This window comes from Erithacus rubecula (genome assembly GCF_903797595.1).
Source record: "Erithacus rubecula genome assembly, chromosome: 4".
In the NCBI taxonomy this organism is placed as follows: Eukaryota; Metazoa; Chordata; class Aves; order Passeriformes; family Muscicapidae; genus Erithacus; species Erithacus rubecula.
The window spans coordinates 18,880,680-18,903,421 of NC_136686.1; the positions used below are offsets into that span (position 1 = coordinate 18,880,680).

Below are 22,742 nucleotides of genomic sequence, written 5' to 3' on the forward strand. Positions count from 1 at the left end.
CACAGCCTTAGAAAAGTAAAGGCAGGGAGCCTTTGCAAGCAGCATTTGATACCAGCAAACTTGTGGGTTGAGTCAGAGAGCTGGGATAAATGAAAGGGGTATCCCATCATTCCTAGAAACTGCTAAGTTATGGACAGCAGAGGGATAGCCAAGACAGCAGGATGTGAGGAGTGAGGACAGCATGGGTAGCCTTGCTCAAAGGAAGGTACACTTCCTTTTATACATCCCAGCTGCTGCTCCCTCAGCAAGCTCAGCTCACAGGCCACAAACTCTGCATGACAGAACAGCAGCTGGGAGATATAAAGCCAGGGATTCAAATGAAGTGTGTGTATTTTAAAACATAAAAACACTGCAGCAAGATCCAACCCCTGCTTGTCTTTTGCCCTGACTACCCCCAGCACCATTAATCTCAAGGAAAAACTAGCTTGGCCTTTGAGCTAGGGCTTCCTCTCTGATTACAGTGTTTGGACTAGACAATGCCAGCTAAGCCCCAGATGCTGGAGCAGTGCATCAAAGGCACTCCCCAGACAGAGGATGCTGTGTTAAGGGACTGCCACCTGGCAGCATCTCCAAGGAACTGCAAAAACACTTTGCAGAGAGAGATGTTAGGGAGCATCAGCCTGCAGGAGACTCGTGGTGCACCCAGGAAAGAGAGATCAGGTCTGGTTGAGCCAGACTGGTGTTGCCCACTGGTGGAGCTGGCGTTGAGGGGCTGATACTGTGATGAAAGACACCAGGCCAGGGAAACATCCATGGTCATCCTCAGCAGGGACTTTCCCACTCACTTAAGAAGTTTTTCTTCCTTTGAGAAAAACCACCCTGTTATCTCTCTCTTTCTGCAAGCTGGCTGAAGATGTCTGACCTAATTGTACTCAGTCATGGTCTCTTTTTAGGTAAGAGTGAAGCTTTTGATTTGTGAGGATACACCTAGAAAGGTAGGTCTCACCTTGTCCCCCCTCTTCTAGTTAAACAGAGAAGATCAAAGGTGACAACTGTACCGAAGAGTGATGTAGGATGAAGACAAAAATAAAATAATTTCCCTTGACCAAGACCCAATAAGCCAACTTCTTTCATTTTGAAGTCTTCAGTACTGCCTCCTTACCTGGGCTACTCTTTCCTTCCTTTGCCTTGTGACAGGCTGGCAGATGAAACAAGAGAATCTTCTCAACACATTCTCTGGATTTTTATCCCAGGTAAGACTCTCTGACAGGTTACCTAAAGCTTTCTAAACCAGCTGACTTTGAAAAGGAGCATACAAAAGGCAGTAAATAATTCCTCTAACATTTCAGAAGACTTCAGTTGGGAACACTTTGGAAAGTGTGCTGTGCCACTCAATAACATATGAAACAAACTTCCAAAATTTGTTTGTAAAGAGACCTGCATGGAAAAGACAAATTTGAAGCTTAGCTGAGCCTGAGATCCTTTTGCCAATAGTTGTTGCTATGCTTAGCAGGTGAAGGACCCTTGACAGGTAGTATAAAGTTTGGTTCTCTTTTCATAATTTATGTATAAATATGCATACAGAGGAAAGCTCCAGAGAGATGGAAAGATTGAGTGACTTTTAATTTTTAGAGTCAGCACAGGGGATTAAGGTCCTAAGCCACATCATTAACACACCTTCAGCTGTGATCTCTTAGGGTCACTTGTAGATATGATAGCTTGGATATGCCTGCTGAGCCAAGAAGGCCCTACGTGTGTTTGTGTATTAAGGCTGTGAAGATATTGGTCAATGAATGAACATTTTTTACCAAGAAAGCTATGAAAAATGCCACTCTGCCATTCAAACAAGCTGTCTGACAGACACCAACCTAGTGCCAGATCTGGTGACCCAGATGTGAAAGCATCTGTGTATGCCCTGCAGATTATTCGTGATTTCCAGATCCCTGAGAAGGTGGAGATGAACCCAGTGGAGGATCAGGGCTTGTGGACACTGCTGAAGGCTATTTTTCCTAGGCTGTTGGCTTTCTCAGCTCCAGCTCGGATCTTTCCCAGGCTGGAGACTTTGCTCAGAGATAAATAAGAGAAGGAAGAATGAATAAAATAGATTAACACCTGTTGCGGATCACAGAGCAGTGCTTGTGCTACATGATGCTTTGAGAAAAGCATGTTTTCAAAGAAGTGTTGCCTTCTTGGACCAATGAGCCTTTTATATTCTGTATTGCACGATCTATCCTATATAAGTATGGTGCCTTTCAATAAACCCCTTCTTCTTGCTGCCTTGAAGAAGTCGTGTGTGTGTTGCTACATTCACCCTTCATAGTCTGACAGCAACAAGGGCTGACTCCCTGAGGATGTGGGGCTGACCCCAGGGGGATCAGGGCTGACTCCCAAACCCCTGAGGCTGTGGGGCTGACCCCAGGGGGATGAGGGCTGACTCCAGACCCTGAGGCTGTGGGCTGAGCCCAGGGAAGGGGCTGCCTTACCAGTCGGTGTGCGCGTCGTCGATGACCAGCAGCACCTTGGGTTTGGGCGCCGCGGGGGGCGCGGGCCCGGCCGAGGGCTCCATCAGCCCCGCCGCCGCCTGCGTGGTTTGCTTCATGGCGCTGGAGATGGAGCTGAAGATGCTGCTGCCGCTGGAGGAGGAGTGCGAGGGCTGGGGTGGCTGCAGGTGCTTTCTCTCCGTGGCAGGAGAAACCGGGGAGCTCGTGGAGCTGTCGGGGCGCTGCAGGTCCATCATGTAGCCATTGGGCAGGTTGGCCACGAAACTACTGTCTGAGAGACGGCGCCGGAGGAAATTCATTGCTGCAGCCTTGTGGGGAAACCTCCTCAGCTGTCACCAGTCCTGCAGGGTGCCTCTGAGTCCTTAAAGTCCAGGCACGCAGCTTTACCCCTTGAAATTTGGGCTGGAAGGGTATGCTTGATTTTGTCAGCTATATTTTCTTTCCTGTGGGAAGAGAATCAAAGATATATATGTGAGATGCATACTGTGAGACTGAGATAAGTAACCCCCTTTTGGTCTCTTAGACAGGTACTTAATCAACAAAAGAGGAAAGGACTGCTGTTTATATTTGCTATATATTTGCTATGCAATATTCCATACTGATACAGTCAAACATTTAGGACAAAATATGTGTCACCATTCTTATCCCCAAACATTTTCTGGTCAGTACAGACCAGCCTGCACTAGCTCAGTAGCTAACAATTCTATCACTGTGGAGAAAGAAAAAAATTACTCTGATAAATGTTAATTTTAAAAGAAGGGCCTCTTACTTTTGGTATCTTGTGTGTTTAAAAATTACAGAATAACCAGCAAATAATCCAAATGGATATGAAGTTTTATCATCTTTGGTAGGCTTATGAGCAAGGTTCTGAATGTAAGGAACAAAATGTCCAAAATTCAAATAGGATGTAAACAACAAATAGCAGAAAAATTCCCATACACATTTTATCAAGTTCAGTGTCAAGAAATTACTTTTTTCTGCCCCTCCTCCTCTCTGCACTCAGACTCTGAGCCAGGTGCTCACTGGTGGTTGGTTGGTAGATACTAGCAGGTTATCTGATTTTAGAAATTCACTTGTAGGAATTTTACAGCTATTCAAAACTAGAAACTTGGCTGTCTAATCCTCATATATTTTTTTTCTCTCTTGTTGGTATTTTTTGTTTGTTTGGGGCTTTGTTTGTTTTGTTTTAATGAGAATTTATTCTGTTCATCTCTTCAAGTGAGAAAACGAACATAGTGAAATATAAGTATTTGACTCTTTTCCTCTGACCATGGTATGATGACTGTTTTTACTCAGAATATTAGGTATTTCAGCAATTAAATAATCTCACAGTTTTAAAAAAAAATTCACCTCTAGGTACATCCCAGAAGACTTCCTAAGAAATTTTTATCTGATAAAACAGCTTTTGAGTCTTGGTTGGTGAGATTAAGGGGGAAAACAAAAGAAAATTATTACTGGTAGGTAAAACAAAAGTTTTCCATGACCTGCATATTTGCAGTAACAAAAATGAGAGTTATCCTATACATCAAGTGAGATGAGTCTCATGCCTCTATGATGCCATTGTTTAAATTATGGTTAACCGCCTTCAAGTTTCTTTGAATGACCCCCTACAAATACTGCTCGTCTTCATCTGCTGTGATCTCCCTTACTGCTCACCCTCTTGTCCAAACTCTGACTACCTCCTCATGGCAGAAAATTCTCTTTTCCCAGTTGTCCAAGAGAACTAATTGTGAATCTCCCTCCTGGAGCTGTGGGTGAGAGCTCATGGAGCAACCAAACAGCTTTCTTAAAATGAGCTCTCATTTATTTTCAGCTACAGAGATTTACAAAGCTTTACAGACAAAGGAGTCAGACCTGTCCATGTCTGTACCTGTTGTAGTCCCCAAACCCTTAGAGAGGCTCAGATGAGCCTACCTGGAAGTAAGCAAGCTGCAAAGAGGCCCTTGGCATATCCCAAAATCTTGTCATCCATCACCACACTGACTCTGTGGGCACAGGATCCATCTGGAGCAGAGGGCTCCCTCTGGAGCTGCTGACATTGGCTTATTAGAGTAATTTCTCTTTTGATTTCCAAGCCCTGGCAGTGCAATTCCTCTGCCTTTGCTGGAGCCTGGAGGTGGTCCTTTCCCAGGGAACGGCTCAGGAAATCTTTAATGACTTCCTGCCACATCCACAGTCGATAATGTATCTCGGGGTATTGTGCTGACTTCCCGCCTGCTCCTGCTGCACCCGGTGACTGCACAACATCAGTGACACACACCAGGGAGCATCTCAGCAGCACTGGCTGCTTCTGCAGCAATGGTTCCAAAAAGCAGGTAGTGGGGAGCACCATGAATTGTGAGCTAGCTACTCACCTCATATGCACACCCACATGCTTGTCCTACTGCAGGCATGGTGAGTGCCAGCACGCAGCCATCCACTGTTACCTGCCCAGGGTGACCTGGGTGGCACAGCCCACAAAGGCTTTGGGGGATTTATATACAAAACACTGGGCAAAAATGTGCTGTGCTTGCTGTCCTCCAGTCAGGAACCTGTGTTTACTCCTTGCATAACACAACAAAAATCCCCTCTCTTCAGTGACAATCCATTCAGGAGTAGGTGCAGTTCTGGTTAAAGAGGAGCATCCCAGAGATGAGTCTACTGTCAGAAGGGGTCCAAATGAGTATCCCATTTCTGTGCACAGCTATTAGGCATGCTCTTTTTTAGGGCTTGGTGTTAACTGGCAGGTCATGGGGCATAAATTTGGTACTGGTCTTGGGAGAAGTACCTGCAGCAGAGGACACCTGCTCTTTGCAGGATTTGCACACCACAGAGCTGCTGGTTCCTGCTGTGGCAGCTCTCAGCCACGGGAGGGAACCTGCCCCCAGCCATCCAGGCTGGACAAGGCTCTTGTCACAATCCAGGATCCTTGAACAGGGTCCATAAGGACTTGCATTTTTGTGAAGGTGCTTCTTCCCCACTGCCAGGTGTTTGCATAGCTGCTTCCTCCCCTGAGAGATTTGCACTCTCCAAATGAACGTGGGTAACTTGCAAAGCATCAGCAAGTAAATACATTGACAAAGGTTTCTGCTGGGCTCTGCAGTGAGGGAAGAACAGGATGGAGACTCATGATCTAGGGTGTCCCAAGGCTGGGTAGGGCCAGAGTATTCCATGACATGCACGGAAGGCACACAGTTTTCTCTGCAGTGGGGCATCCCAAATTGTGCCCAGTGCTCACACTAAACAATTCATCACACTTAATGCAAGGCCATGACCACTGTCCTCCTGGAACATTTTAAACAAGAATATTTGCAGTGACCTGGTTTTTTTCTCCACCAGGGGTTCTGTAGTGGGAGATGTTGCCCAGGAGATGCTGGAAGCAGGAAAAATTCTCTTGTCTAGAGAGTTTGGGATCTTGCTCTTAGTCTGGCCTTTCCCTCTGCTGGTTGGCACAGCCTCCACTGTCTGAGAAGACTGGGCTGCATGTCATTGGCTTGGGGAGGAAGGACAGGAAACCTAAGCACTGATGTCACAGGGAAATTGCCCTCTGGTAAAGCACACAGAGGTTAAAATCAAACAAGATGACACTGCTGCAGCAGAGAGCCTGGCTCCACTCTGGTGTTCCTGTCAGGAACTTAAACTTTGGGCATCTCAGAATGATGGCACAGACTGTCTTCCCGTCATTACATACATTTTTCTAATAATCTGGCTAATGTAATTAAAATAGATTTTTAAAATTTTTTAATGAAGTTTTTGGTGGCTTCACTGTATCGATTCATCAGTTTCCATTAGTGCCACCACAGAGGATGGGAGCAGTGCAAACTGCCAGGAGGTTTTCTGCCAGCAGTTTGCACTGCTTTGATTACTGGAAATTACTGGAGTGATGCTTTTGCATCATTCACACTTACTGTTATTTCAGAAGTAGGTGTTTTCATCCAGGCATGGGCTGAGCAGGTTAGGATCTTGTTTCCCTACTGCTTGAAACTCTCTGGGGACTTTCTGAGGCTCAGCCTGTCAGCCCAAATCTGACTCTGCAGCTCCCATGCAGCACAGCATCCACCCAGTGCACGTACAGATCTCATCCTGGCAAGTGAGCAGGGCTGCAATTTTAACAAATGCAGGAGCCCACACCTCCATCAGAAGCCAGACAGATCTGCTGAGGGGTTTTTTGCCACTCCAGAGCCACAGGCAGGAGAGCTGCTGGCTCTACACCATCAAGTTGTACGCTCCCTTTACACCAGTCTTCCTGTGGCTCACACAGAGACACATCACCTACTTAATGCTGTGCCAGGCACAAACTTGCCTGCAGGAAGGGAGCTCCCTGCACAGCTGGAAATACAGCCCATGGGCTGCTTCCAGACAAAGCTACAGCTCCTGTGCAGCTCCTCAAGCTGCAAGACAAGCAGCTGCTTCTCACCAAGCAGGAGTCAAACAGCTGCTCCTGAAAGTGGCTGGGGAAACAGCATCTGGACCATGGAGCTGCAGGCTGGGGATCTGGGCTATGCTTCAGGGTGGGGAAATAACAACTGAGGCACAGGGGAACGAGTGAGTGCAGAGGAAAGATGGCAGGGAGAGGAGGAGGAGGAGGCTCAAGCAGAAAGGGAGGAAGCCAGCAGGAATATATTTAACCAGCAGACAACACAGAAATCCCAACAACGTGAGCAGCGTCAGAGAATCAAAAGGGAACAATGTGAGCAACTAAATGAGGCAAGAAGGTCAATTAGAGCTGACCTTGAAAACAACAGCCAAAAGGCTGGCACTGTCAGCCCCTTACTAACACACAGTTAAACTTCCTGGCTGATATTTTGGAAGAGCTGGAGAGGATATGCAATGTACTCACTCAGCACACTGAGAGCAGCCAAGAACCTACCTGCTTTCTCTCAAGGATATACTCCATGGAGACACAAGTTATCTCAGAAAACCTGTTGACATGTGTTAGAAAGCAAGAACACAATGTTCACTTAAGCCTGTTGTTGGGTTATTTTCTGATGTGCAGCAGGTCCAGAGGGAGCCCAGCTCAGCTGGCTGATAAATGCTGCCCATGCTTAAGATTTCCCCTGAGCTTGTTCTCTCACGATGCCAGGTAATGAACTGACACAACCACACCAACCTGTGTCTGATCACTGCTCTTGACAGAGCAATGCTGGGGGCAGCAGGATGGGAAAACAAGGCAGAGGGATTATTCCCCACCTCACTGCAAGGACTGCAGCTTCCTGCTGCCCCATGGAGGGTGGGAAGGGAGGGATGCTCCTCACCTGGCAACAACCATTGATTTACACTCCTCACACCCATTTTGCAGATTGTCTTCAGCATACACTCAAGTTTTAATGCATTCCCATTTAAAACATTCCCCTTTGTGCCTTCAGGCATACTGACATAACGTGCAAGTCACCTTCTGCAGAGGGACAGCTGTGTTAGGAAACTCAAAATCCAGCTGGAGGCCTTTCCACATACAGCATATTTTTTAAAACTGTATTTTCAACATTTCTAGTTTATTTTAGAAAGAGGAAAGCAAGAGATTATTTATTATTGTCAAGCTTTCAGTGCTTCACCCTGAATGGTTTCAACATTCCCAAGCTTGGCATAACTTGGAATTTCTTGGGAAGAACTGAAAGCACAATAAAACAAATTTTTCTGAAATTAATTAGATTTTAATTTTTTTTTTATTTCATTTGCCATAGTCCTGAGTTCAAGAGGAAAGTTTAAACATTTCTTGGTATTTTTTAGCAACAGCCGAAATTCTGTAAATCAGGAAATTACAACAATATGGGTTAGGAAAAGGAAAGGAAAAGGATACCCCACCAAATACTCCAGTTTTGTAATCTGCAGCACATACAAAAAGCATAAGACTTGGAAAGGCTGTATGCCAGCCCAAAGAACAGAGGGAAGCAGAGTTTCCATGCTGGTTTTCAGTTTGCAGAGAGCTTTCCCAAACATCAGCAACAGAATACAGCTCTAATGTAGACCCTGGTTTAAATTTTCTACAGCATGTAAAACTACAGCACAAATTCCACTGACACCAGCAGAGCCATATGGTGCTTTCTGAGGAAGTTGCAAAAAGTCAGGAGCCTGCAGCTGAAGGGATGCCAGGGCAGGGGGGCAGAAACAGGTATCAGGACAATAATCCTGATGTGCTAGACAGCTGCTCACCAGAACCAGAGAATGGCCTGGGCTGCAAGGGATCTTAAGAACCATCTAGTTCCACCCATCCTTCTGTGGATTTTCACAAGTCAGTCTCTTGTGCATTGGGTTTCTCTGCTCAAGCAGAGATTGTCAGAGATGACAGGATGTCTCTTTGTCAAGCTAATCACTTCACAATGTTCAAAATGCTTCCCTAAGCCACTGAAACATACAAAGATGCAAAGATTCCATTGTCTTATTGCTGCATTCCTGTAGATCTTAAAAAAAAATCCTCTCTGCTTGCTTGGGTGGCTATCTCACACCCACATTTGTGGGTTTCACAAATCTTGTCTGTATTTTCCTTTTGCAAAGCTGCCAGAGCTTTCTACATAGCAGTTTTGTGGTAGGGGGGGCTGCCTTATCTCCTGAAGATAGTGGGAGTGTACATAACACACCAAATGCAAATGGAACCACTTCTCAAGAGCTACACTCTCATTTACACAGCAAATTAGTTAGTCTGCTTCCTCTTGCCTATTATTGTATAATGGCAAGTGAGGAAAAGAAGATGAAAAACAATCCGAAGCAAAGAAAATGCCTCTGTAAGATCATCACACTTTCAAGTAGATTGCAAAGGAAGATGACTAAGGCCATGAACAATAGTGAAAAATTTTCTAGTGAAAAATAAATCTGAATATTATGATAATACTCTCTGGCTTTAATATCCCCCAAGAACAAATTACAATGTGCTACTTCTTGGAAACAATATATTATTTCCTCATTTTGTTCTCACTTTGGAAATCCTGTTGGCACCTAATGGCTGCAGTGTTGTCTCAGTGGCAATATCCTCTTGTCTATGAGCTTATGGAGGCCTTTTGTGGCCTGTCTCTGTTCAACATCAATAATTGTTTATCAGCAATGCCAGACCCAGCTCAACTGGAGCAGGCAGTGTGTCTAATCCTTGAATGCCACGGAGCCATCTCCATCTGAAAGTCAGTGGAGTTTGCATCCTGGCTCCATTTCTGATTTCCCAGGAGAACTGTGGTCATTCCTACCCCAAGCAATAGTGACACTAATGCTTCCATTAAGGCTGATAGTTACACACATGCCAAAGTGGCTCCTCGTGGTGATAGCAAAGGGAAGCAGGAGACAGCAGTGCAAGCCAGAGAATTTGCAGAGATAAATGCTCTGCATATGAAGTGGATGGAATCATAAGAAGGAAGTAAGCAGGGCTTGGAAGGCCCTGTCTTTTTCCTTCCCAGTCTTGGATATGAATCAGTTCATGTTGTGCTTTGTGAGACATGCTCCAAGTTTCCTGCAGCAACCCTGCAAGTCCTGATTTCATGGTGATAAGAATGAGAGTGGCACCAGACACCCATTAACAGAGCAGGGATTTCCTTCAGCTGAGAGGCTGCTTTGAAGAGTGCTGATCTGAATAAAATCAAGGAGCTGGGTGTATTTAATATGGAGGGCCTGCCAATATGCATTAGGGCTCATCCAGATAAGAGGTGCCTCAGGGGCTGACAACTCACAGGGTCTCAGAGGAAACTGCAGCAGCTTGCCCAGTGCTAATGGGGCTCATCATAGGTCCTGATTGTGATCACAAACACTTTCTCATTCCTCTGCCATTTTCTTTCTACTCTATTTCCATTTTCTTTTTACTCTATTTGCCACAATAGACTGGTTATTCAAAATGCTTGTAAACAAAATATTTCATTACCATAAAGTGAACTAGATATCTTGTGGGGGAAAAAGTGCTACAGGCTGTGAAACAAGAAGAAACAATTAATTAAGAGATTACAATATACATCAAATAGATAATTATTAGTTAACTAATAATGATAAGAAGGATTTTCCCTTTGGAGCACAAATTGTACTACTTTTGATATGTTTTTAAGACAAAAATCTATTGCATATTTCCAAATGATTCTTCAAACACAACTTCATAATTCTCGCATCTATGCTTATAATTAATTTTAAATTGCCACAAAACCTCAATTTCTTTCCCAAATGTTCTATGCTTTTAGGGGTTAAAAAGTCTTCCTTCAAACATTTGAAATCTTCCAAATCATCTGTAGTACTAACACATTCCATCTAAGCTTGTTGCCATTTCCATCGGCCTCATTTCTTCCCTTTGCATCATTCCAGGAACCACCATATTCCAGTTTCCCAGACTTTCCCCATATGGCAAGGAACCCCTTATCTTATACCTGAGATTTACTTCACCTAATGGTGTGAACAGCAGACACCTGGAGAAATAAAGCTGTAGTTTCCCTGTGTGTAGCACATTTGCTTTCTAACCATGTGTGCCCATCTCATGTAGCAAGACAAAGAGTAAGCCAAGAATTGGAGGACACTTACTGATTTATTTTGATTATGGAAGAGAAAGACAATGTTTTACTGCATTCTGGGCAAGATTGGTGACACAACTGTAAGAGAACTTGATGCCAATTCTTTCATGGGATGTAGAAGTGGTTTGGGTTGACTGGCTGGACTATTCCTGCCAAAGAGACAGAGAAAATGAGGATTGGTAGACCTTCAACTGGAACACTGCAGGGGTAGTCTCAAACTCTGTGATAGCAAATCCAAACCATGCTGAGCATTTGTGGGAGATGTTTTTCTTCACTTTTTTACATCTTTACTGATCACATGGAGACACGGGAAAAGATGTGTGTGTTTGTGGAATATGTCCCTTTTGCTCCCACCATGGACCCAAACACTTCTCACCCCAGCAAGGGCACAACCCCCTATCCCAGAGCTGGGCAGAGCACCCCAGTCTTTGTGACATTGCCAGTGCCTGGTTCCCTGCTGCAGCCCCATTAATGTCCATGAGATCCTGTTCTTGCAGGGCTGCAGGTTGGAGAGATGCAAACCAAACGTGTTTCTGGTGCCAGCAGGAGCCTCTGCAGGACTGTCAGGGGGTAGGTGTTTAGCTCCCTTACAAGAAAGAATCTGGACGTTTTTGAAGGCCATTTATGAATTTATGGTGTCTCTGTAGGGACACGGTGTTGATGAAGAGTTGCATCACCACAGGTGCACTGCTAAGATTAGAAAATATCTTTTAAAAAGCTAGTGATAAATTATATCACTACCTTATTTCACTAACCCTCTTTAATGTGCCTGTCTTCTCTCCCTGTTCCTGCCTACTTGCCTATCCAGTCTTTGTACTCATGCTGGATGGTGTAGGAGCCCTCTGCAATTGGCTCCAGACATGGGATACTATGTTTAGGCAAAAAGCACCAGGACACACCATACATGAGTGTGGGAACTAGTTTAGATTCTGGAGTCAGACAAAATTCTGAGACATCAGGCTAGTGGGCTGTACCCAGAGATGAAAATAAAGCACAACATTATTTTAACAGAGTTTTCTGCTATCAGCTTGGGGAAAGGTCAGACAGTGTCAGTGCCTTGGTTTCCCACTCAAGAAGACAAGTTTTATAGTGCAGAGATCTTGCAAGGCTCAGCTCACACACTTCCATGCTGTGCCTCTGAGCCAAACACGGGCAGCTTCAAGAGCTTTGCTTCCCCTGCTGATCAGTAGTTGAATTACAAAGCTTTTAAGAGTCACAAAAGTGGCCAGCCTTACTTAAGAAACCAACCACCGAACCTTTCAAGACCTGGAGAATATATAGCCACCATGATTGGGGGAAAAAACAAAAAAGCTTTCTTGGAGGAAGAAAGCAGCACTTAGAACTGTTTTGCAGCAGGGAACACAATGGATGAATCTGCACAGCTATTTTAGGTTCTCCTTCTGTGCTTTGAGAAGTTCTGTCTCAAGGAGAGGAGAGAAAGAAGGGGAAGGGGGGAAGAGGAGCATGGAGCAGCTCTGTAGCTGGACAGCCCCAGCAGGGCACTGTGAGAGGAACTCAAGGCACACACATTGATGGGAGCTCTTGCTGGGTACACACACAAAGCTGGAGTGAGTTGCTGGTCACAGGGAGCATGAGCATTGCAGCAGGCAGAACAGAAATGGGGACATCCTACAAACCTCACAGAGAAGTTATCTGAGAGCCACACTGGAGCCTCTCTTTCCACATCTGTGTCCTGAGTAGCAGGACAGGTAGGCAGTCACTACCTGTGTACAATTGTACAATCATATAGGTGATGACAGAAGCAGCATTGCAAAGTATTCCTATTCCTCTCTGGAGCAATCTGCATTTTTCAGAGCTAAGTTGTGCTGTCCCACATGACTGAAGCTTACAGGCAAAAGGCACTTTTACTCTGGATATGCATTTACAAAACAAAAAGATCAGCTGAAGAATCCAAACCAAACCCTACAGAGCTCTGAGTAACAGCTGGAGAGTAGTCTTGCTCTGCTGGGTTCACTTCCAGCTCTTGCCCAGAGTGCCTGTGCTGTCAGGATCATTAGGGCCAGAAAGTCTGAAACTTTCTGGCCACCTGTTAACAAATGCCTCTCTTTGTCATCACTATGGAAGCACAGAACTAGTTAAAAACCCAAACCAAACCAAAATACAAACCTCAGCATGTAACTTCTAGCTTCAAGATTTTCATGGCTGGCATGGATGGCCAGGTGTTAAATAAAGCAGGCTGAGGAAGTGTTTATTGTCTGCAGCTTTTCAGAGGCCTCCTCCTGTTCAGATGACAAGCCAAAATCTGCCTGTGCTTACACTTGCATATCCAGTGTTTGCCAAAGGTTTGAGCTGAAGGGCAGAGCTGATATTCCTGCATGTTGCAGTACAGCAGTCAGTTCACTAAAACACACAAAACATTATTCTGTATTTCAAGTCTGCACACAAAAGAAAACCAGTCTTTGGGTTTTTATGGATCAAAAGATCTGTTCCTTTCTCTTTTTTTCTAAAGGACTTGAAGCAAGTCAGTAACTGTATAAATAAAACATGGAAAGGTTAAATTGGGTAACATTTTAGAAGACTGATCTGTGCAGTGATATAAATACAGATTGCAGAGGTGTTCAATAATATACAATGTAAGTACAGCAACTGTTTAAAATTAAATCTACCTGGAAAACATGTTACTTGTTAGCATGGAAGGATATACAGAGTTCTCTGCTCAAATTAATACTGCTAAAGTCACTGGTGTCCAGTTTCAGAGCTGATTACTGCAAAAACTGTTGTTGATGCCCAGAAGATGATAATGTGTAAGAAATTAGTGTATAAATGAACTATTATAAATAAGCCAGGTTAGACACAAGGAGTTCTGCCCTGTTTTTTTATCTACTTCAGTGCAAAAACAATAACCAAACATGTCCCTGCGATGGGATTATAAAATCTGTATTATCATTGAACTTTATCAAAGTATTGAATCACCTTAACATGTTTCCTAAGAGTTGCACGAGTGATCCTGGTTAAATCACTTCATATTGGAATACAAATGTAAAACCAGGACAAGAAAGGGCCATATTGTGAGCAAAAATAATGTACACAGCATGATAACAAATATATAGAAGTCCTTTACTATTATCAGCTTAATCACTTGCTCTTGTCTCGCTTCAGCTCTCCATCATTAGTATCTCATTTCTGGAAGAGGATAATTGCTTTGGATCTCTTCAATTACCACTAAAGCACTGCACAGCACTTGTGAAAATCAAATGAATTTGAAGATTAGGATCATTGAGCTTGTCCTCCCACTAGTGCAGTTTGTGTAGTTTCTCCTATCTCCTTCCATTGTGAGTTCATAATTTCTGATTGAAAAAACAACTCCAAGGCTTGTAAATACTCACCAGCTGGTCAAAACCAGACCTGTAGCTAACCACAGGCCCTGCAGCAAGAGCAAAGCTCCCTGAAAGCCCGAGTGAGGAAAACAGTGTTTTGTCCCAACTTCAGCAAGGACTGCATGACCATATGACACCCCAATACAAAGACACTTGCTCAAGCATCTCAGGAGAGCTCAGAGCTTCATGCTGTAAACCAGAAGCTCTCTCTTGGGCAGCTAGATCTTGAGCAGCAGCTGCTGAAAGTGTAGGGATAGGCAGTGCCTGGCAGCAATCCTACCTAAGCTGATTTTTTGGTCTGTGTTGCCCTGAAGGTTGAATAAAAAATATTGCCAAGTGATGCAAGAGATGGCAGCTGGTTTGCTGTTTATTGCAGATGGTTATTGAATAGGGCCCTGAGCTGCCTGACCTAGTGTAAAGTGTCCCTGTCCATGGTATGGGGGGGTTGGAACTAGGTGATTTCTAAGGTCTCTTCAACCTAAGACATTCTATAATTCTATTCTTAATTAATCTCCCCCATCAGATTCTAGCCCTGACCACACTATGAGACAGGCATGTGTTGTGCTCTCCTTAAAAAATCAAGAGTTTTCCTTACCTGCCCATTGCCTTTGTTGCTGTATCACTAAGAATGAAAACATGCACTTAGGAATTCAGACAACTAAGGAGTCTATTAATTCTTCACCACCTACTCTGTTCTTTGAAAATATACTGGTCTTACAGCATTGTGTGAGGTAATCAGCTATTGCTTCTATTAGCAGAACAGGGCATGCAGCAAAACTGTAGCAATGCTACTTATTTAACTGGAAACTGTCTCAGAAAGCAGAAAGTCAATTCCTTCCCTTCTAGCTCAAGCAAAATCCTCATCAACTCCTAAGGGCTTCTCTCTGAAATGAAAAAACTTTGGAAGGTAGAAGTGACCCCTCTCTTCCTGATGATGGTGGAAGGCAGATGGTCTTGCACAGCTGGAATGATTTTTGCAGGAGATGTCAGCTGTGACTTTGCAAGGTCTGAGCTTGCCCTGGGTGAATAAAGGCACTGTCCTGCTCTGAGGGTCACGCCTAAGGAGGGGAAGGTGTCACCGTGGGGCTCAGCAAAATCAAGAGGTGGCACTTCCCTTCAAGAAAGAAGCATGACATGTAAAGCCAGAGGCATGTGAACTGTGACCAAGAGTCAGAGACATCAAAGAATCTTCCCTGGAAAAGCCTCCCTGCACATTAATAGGAATTGTCAGCTCCAGCTCTTGACAGGCACCATCCTCTCCTATGCCTTGTGTTTCTCAGTAGCTGCTGCCTTGAATGGCCTCAAGAAACTCTCATATGTGAAACTGCCCCTGTGGGGAACAGCGTGGGAAGCCCTGACTGAAAGGCTCTGCTGAATTATTAAGGTTGCCCAGAGTAAACCAAGGTAACCTTCATGTGGATTCCTGTCAGCCTCTTTCAGTTTTAATATAAAGCAGCAACCCCCTACCTCGCCTACTCCTCTCTCTCCTGCTAAAAGAAACTTCACAGGGCTGCTGAAGTAAGAAAGCCTGCCCAAAAGATTAACTAAATACACACAGGCCTATTTTAGATAGAAGCATCAAGCTAAATACAGCAGCCTTGAGCTGCTGGAGGGAGAGCAGTGTTTCATCCAACCCGTGTTGCCAAAGTGCAATCAATGCTTCAGTGAACATACAGGGAAATACAGGCATTGAGTCTCATCTTTAAGCAGTAAATCAAAGAACTTTGGGGCTAAAAAAAGAGTAAATGCTTCCTAGTTTGTCACATCATTTGGTTTTGTCAAGCCCACTTGAGCAAACAGCCGTGTGCCAAGTGTGTTTCCCTGCCCACATGCTGTGTCCACAGCCCCCGGCAGCTGCCAGTGATGGGCACAGTGGAGCAGAGTGTGTGTGGTGACTCAGGGACAGAAACACATGGTACCATCACCTCTGGCACCCTGGGGTCATCCTTTATCCCAAATTTCCGTTTTCTTGTTCACTGCTCTACAGCAGTGGCGATGAACAACTGCACTGTGCTGGTAAATTCAATCAGAAAAATCCCGATTTTCCTTCTCCAAGAAGGATCTGTATTTTCTAGCATTGTCCTATGGGGGTTTTATCAGCTTGCTCTGCAGAGTCAGGAAAAAGTGTTTCTGCAGCCAAGAATATCTTTGATATGTTCCTGAGCTGCAATGCACTACAGGGCTCTTCAGCCCTACTCTAAACCCAGCAAAGTGCAGTTAAAAGTGGGGGAGAAGGATGATGCCATAACAGATATGTTCTTTGCATTTTACAAAAGAAGACAACCACTTATGGCCAGAATACCCTGTATTAAAAATAATGCACTTCTTCTAAAAAAGGAGTGTTACCATATTTTAAACGACAGATTTTAAGGGTCTGAATCATCTTGGAGCTGACTGTTCTGCTGCTATTGGTTTTTCTTTTCTAATAGCTCTATGTAAATATGATAGTGTTTGCTTATAAACTTAATTTAGTGCTGGTGAGAGCCTACCAGTTCTTCTAGATTAAAAGTATTTTGCATTGGCTACATAAAAGATATGATGTAAGCATTTCTGGCTGGTTTTTTTTCCAACAGGCTTGGAAGTCCTGAGTTGCAGAGGAGTGGGAACTTTCTCTATTCACTTGGATGGGAACCAGTAAACTCCTTATTTGACTCCAACTAATGTGAGTGGCTTTAGCTGTGGCTTTTATTAACACCTGGTCAATTAGCATAATTTCTTAAATGGCTTTGTGGTTTTAAAGGGCTAGCAAGTTAAAATACTATTTCCTTCTTTTGCCATTGTCAACTAAATGTAACATTGAATTGTAAATTAAAACATAAGGCTTGAGATAGCATCTTTTTAAACTCAAGGGAGCTCAGCAAACAGCCATTTCAAACCATGAAGACCTGGCTGAAGACACTGTTAAACATCTTTTAAAAGGGGTTGGTATGTGTATGTTTGCTCCTGTGTATGAGCAAAAACAAAAAAGCCAATGCCTTTTTTTTTTTTTTTTTTTTTTCCCAGCTGAATTATACAGGGAATGAGTGCTGGCTCTGGCTCATGCTGAGAGTGGGAAATAAATCAGCCAAAACCCATAAAGCTTGGCAGAAACCAACATTTCCTTCTTCCAAAAAAAGGCACACCCCTCTCTTACTTTGTCCAGCTTTTCACATGGTTTTTCAGTCCTGCCTTTTTCCTACCTTTCTCCTCCTTTTCACACTGATTTATTTTTTCAGACACACAGGAACATAATGCTGTTTGCCTTCTGCAGGCTGGAGTATGATACAACACAGCAGCTCTCTGTCTTGTTCATATCCCAGTCTGATAGTTCAGAGCAAAATGTAATGTGCTTGTAAAATGGTTGTGGTTACTCTCTCAAAGTCATATGAAGGGGATACTCCCAGTTTCAGGAAAGCTAGAAAAAAGAGTTTTTCCTACTCCATCCAATTCACTTTTCCCCATGCCAGTCCACCACAGACCATCCTGGGAAGCAGACAATCTTTTCTTCCCCTTCCTGTCACTCTGATGGAGATACAGAATTCAGCCCCTTGCAGAGGAGGGCTGCCACCAAGACAAAAGATCATTCATACCCAAAGGACACACCACAGAATCTTCCTCCTACTATCCCAAGGCTGTCTCATTAGTTTTTCTCACCTTTATAAGCAGAGTATGAATTACAAGCACATGCCCTGGGCCACCTTTCTTGTGGCCAATGTAATCTGCTAAGGGCTGCAGAGCCAAACTGCACCCTTGCTTTAGCATTTGATCTGCCCAGACAGAGTAGAATTATTCCTCATTAAACAGACAAGAGATGAATGTCTGGAACCTGATAGCCATTAATACAGACATTGTTAGTTCCACATAATCACTTCATTTTCCTTGATAACTGTATTAGAAATATATATGAGTCTACAGTGCTGGACTGGTAAGTGATCTGCTACAGTTGCTAATCAAATCTGTTATTTGTCAGCATTTAAAAAAGCTCCTTGGCATTTCTAAATCTCTGGATGAGGTAGGAGAATACCACAACAAATCACAAAGGATAGGAAAAGTGAAAAATTATCCAGAATGGAAAGAGAGCATGGCTTCCCCACTGCTTAAACAGAAAGGAAACCATTTTATCCCATAAATAAAAGGCCAATCTAGAAATTGGAATATTTCCATTTAGTCTTACCAAGTCTGTTTGAAAACTTATGATCCAGGGCTTTGCACACCTCTGGGGACACAAATCAGCCAAAACCACAGAGGCCTGAAGAGAAGAGCAGCACTGGAGAGAGCGAGAGGGAGGGATACGTGTGGCAGGGCAGTGATGTCATTGGACACAAAATGCTCTTACAACAGCTCTGAAAATGCCCTGGGTGTTTTGTTTGACATTTCCAGTTTGCAGTTTCACCTACCAATAGATTATCAGATCAAGTGGCTGCAACTTTATCAGTGATTAATTGTATCTGGGCCAGGACAGCTCTTTGCAATGCCCACCTGGGAATTCTAGACTCACTTCCTTAGCTATTAGAGAGGAAAGGGATTTTTAGCCTAAAAACATCCCAAAATAATTATATATCCTAGAGTATTTACTGCAAAATTTGACATTCTGTGGAATTTCCAGACCAACTACAATTGATCCTACACTCCTATAGAGTGAGCATGACTCTCAGAGGGGAAGACATCATGATGCAACACATCAGCCACTGTGCAATAAGAAGCAAACTCACTTTTTTGTTTTTGTTGGGATTTTTTTGTTTTTGTTTTTGTTTATTTTTTTTTCCTTTTTAATTAGGATAATGCTGCTTTTTCTTATTGGGAAGTGGAATGTAAACGACATAAATAAAGTTGTTAGCATGAAAATAGCTAAAGCAAAAATCTCTGTTGCATAGTAGCTGTGAAAGTTAGTGAGCATTATGGTTCAATCCTCTGGTGTAGAATTTGCAATACTGCAAATCCCATAAGAACATTTGCTCACACATCCCATGGCACCACCCCCTCACCCCCCCCTAAAAAGCCAAGAACAAAGCAATGCCCTTTCTGGGGGAGGAAGGATGTGGAGCACACAGGGGCTAGTTTGTTCTAATTAGTGTTAACATCCATGAGGAGCACTGGTTCCACATCCCATCACGCCTCTCATTACTCGAGAGCCTCACCTCCTGCCCTCCACCCAAGAAAATGATATCATTGCATGAATTAATCATCTGAGCAGCTCATGGCAGAAAGCAACCTCAGGTTTCCAGCACAGAGTCTGGCACCAGTGAGTTGGTGGTGACATCAGCTTCCCTGGGAACGCGCTGGCACTTCTCCCATCCCCGAGTCTCCCTTGGTTCTCAGGGCACAAGGGAACAATGTGGGCACCCAACAGCAGGAGCTGCTGCAGCCAGCACTGGGCTGCTGCTGCTGCTGCTGCAGAGTCAGAGGGATGCTTCTCTGCCAAATCCCAGCAGGCATCTCCTGGGTAAGGCACACTTCCCAAAACCTGCTGGAGCAGAGGACTTCCTCCTGCCCTCCACCTGGGAGCTGTGCAGCCTCCTGCAGTGAATAAGCAAGTTATTCGACTATGGCTCTGCTTCAGGGGCAAAGGGGAAGAATTTTATTATACAGGGGAGTTTATTCTCAGATGGCCAGGCTTGGGTTTTTGGGGTTTTTTTGTTTGGTTTTTTTTTAATTTTTTAAATTTTTTTATTTCTTCACTCTGTTTCTGTGAGTGCTTTGAAAGCTGAAGTCAAACTCAACTACGACCATATGATATGCCCTGTGTTAGACTCATTTTTTAGTCAGCTGTTCCAGGTGAGATGAGAAGACCCTGCCTCTATCCTATGGGAATCAGCAATGTTTTCTTTTTCTCATCACCAAATACAAATATCCTTTGCAAGGTGGAACCTTTTTATACTTTTACCAAGTGAGTATCCTTTGGTCTCACTCGGGGTGCATGCACAAGCTGTGAGACAGAGGGGTCAGACTCAGCCCAGCACTCAGAGCAGCACAGCCCAGAGACTCCAGATGTCGTGGGCAGAGTGCAGACATGAGAAGGGACATGCTGTCTGATGGGGTATCAGTCATATTCTTCATCTTCAGGCCATGTGACAAAACCACAGAAAAGAGAGAAGCTTGGGAAGAGGAAAGCTGACCGCTGATGTAAGATATTTGGTGTTAGGGAGGAAGGAGAATTTATTTGGCCAAAAGGGTTTGGCTAATCCAAGATAAGCCATTTTCTTGCTTCTCCCTAAGGGGTTTTCTGCCTTACTTCTCTTTTTGGAGGGAACCTCTGGGTGTTGCTTTCTGAGCAAGCAGAAAAAGTGTATCTCTCTCCACACTCATAATAAGAATGAGTTTCCAACAGAGAAGAGATATCCACAGGTGAGCAATATCCTCATCTCAGCAACAGTTTCCTCTGGATTCCAGGTTGAAAAGAACAAGATGGTGAACCCCTATGAGAAGCAGCCAAAAATTTTAGTGCCTTACAGTGAGCTGTGACCCCTGTTCCAGTTAGTGACCAGAATAAGCTGACCCCAAATTTGGGACAGCCTTGTCTTACAGGCTTGCAAAGATGCAAGCTGAAGAAGTGTGATCATAACATCATCTCTGCAAACAACACTCACTGTCTGCATGGCTTTATGCCACTTGCCACATTTGTAATCCATCTCCCCCCACCTGCCCTGTCAGTTCAGCCATCACTTGTTATCAGAGCAAAGGCAGTGAAACAAAAGGAAAGGCAGAGGCTCATTTGCTTGATGCTGTCCTGTTCTTCCAGATAGTGTTAATTTGTGGGCTCTAACCTGATCCTCAGAGATGCTCACCTTTGCATCATAAAAGGGAAATAACAAATCTGTGGGAGCAACTCAGTGAGCTCCCACTTTAGCAGCAGGCACAGCAGGCAGGATGGTTTGAGCATCAGTCTCCCTAACCGGTCACATTACCTGTCCCAGCCCGTATCTCCCCCTTGCCTTCCAGTGCAGCCAGCCCAGCAGAGAGGATTAATCCACTTCCATACTCACTAGCATTCTCCATGTTAGAGAATCTGATTACACAGATTGCCTGCAATTTATCTCCACCTGCGACACCTAATGCTCCAGTCTGATCTCCTCTTTCCCGTTTTACCATCTCACTGCAGATCCAGCACATGCACGGACAGATGCACACACACTCGCTCTATTTTGTTTGCAAACAGCTCACTGAGAGCCTTGGCATTTTCATTTTCAATCGAGGCAGAAAGCACTACTGTTTTCCCCACTCTGCCCATGAGGTAATTCTCCCCTCTTTACATTTGTGCTGCACAGGCTCCATGCGCTGCTGCTGGAGCCACACAAACCACAGGAATCTGCACAGACACAGCTCAGTGAACATGCAGCCTTACAGAGCCCTGCAGCACGTATAAAGACAAAGGCACAGGCTACATGCACTGAGCAAGTGCCTCCACATGCATTCCTGCTTCCTCCAAACCCTGCAGGAAAGCACTGCCTGCACAGTGCTCTCCTATGAACAAAACCAGCCTTTCTGCACAGGGTCAGTACATGATTCAGGCAAATCCCGTTCCCACCCGCTCCCTTACCTTTCCTTTCCTTATTCTGCTAGTCCAGCGGCTCTGGAGCGATTCTGTTTCCCTCCTGCACACAAACTGCCAGTCTGTCCTGCTTCACATTCACAGCACACCAGCAGGATTCACCGTCATCCCATTCTGTCGGATCCTTATCACCCTATTGGCCAATGCCAGGCAGTAAAATTCAATTAGGCTCCTCCTTATAACTATATTATCACAGGAACAGGAATGAATAATTTAGTAAAACAACAAGGGTGTGCAGGCTCTGGTGTCACAGACTTCACCCCCACTGTCAGGCTTTTATCAGAGAGGCGGGTAAAGAAACCAGAATCTGTCTGTCACTCCTGAAAAGGAGACCTTAGATTACCCACTTGTATTTCCCATTCCATCCCTCTTGTCCTCCTCCTCCCAGGCCACAGCATTCCCATTTTATTGTTGCACTTCCATCCTCAGCCCACAATACAGTATTTCCTTTGTGAATGGTCATTACCATCTCAGTGGATGCAGAGATTTCTGTCCAGGCAAAGTGATACTGCAGCACATCAAACACTCTTCCCTGAATGCAGTACGTGAGAAAAGAATGAAACTGTTCTGGAGAAGGGAGTGACAAGCAGATCATAGGGAAAAGGGAGAGTCTGCCTTGTATCACAGTATCCTCTGTAAAGCAACTGTGCTGTCATCCCATCAGTTCAGACACCCAGAGGATGCAAATACACGGTTCCTGAAAGAGAAAGGTTCACAGATGCACTGCACAGGGACTGGGATTTCACATGCCTGCTGTGTGAGTTTGAATCCCCACATAAAAAACCATAAAAATAGTGGAAATGGAGGAGCTCAGCAGGACAACCCTCTGGTATCCTCACAACAGACCAAACAGCCAATAGGGATTTTTAAAGAGCATTCACAGCAATATTGAAAGCTACTGCTAATTCATGCTCATGTGCACAGCATTAAGAAACACGTGTGTCATTCCACCATAACTGAAAAATAAATAGGCAGGATGAAGCTGCAG

At 44.3% G+C, this 22,742-nt stretch overlaps 1 protein-coding gene across 1 annotated transcript in view; it reads right to left on the reverse strand.

Moving 5' to 3' along the window:
• SYN3 (synapsin III) overlaps positions 1-21,877 on the reverse strand; it is a 187,255-nt gene extending 165,378 nt beyond the window's left edge. Inside the window, exons 1-2 of the mRNA XM_079304510.1 lie at positions 21,743-21,877; positions 2,424-2,884 (exon numbers count right to left, since the gene is read on the reverse strand). Of these exons, the coding sequence (XP_079160636.1) occupies positions 2,424-2,740 (317 nt within the window). The 5' untranslated portion in view covers positions 2,741-2,884; positions 21,743-21,877. The remainder of the gene's footprint in view (positions 1-2,423; positions 2,885-21,742) is intronic.
• Between the last annotated feature and the right edge of the window lie 865 nt (positions 21,878-22,742).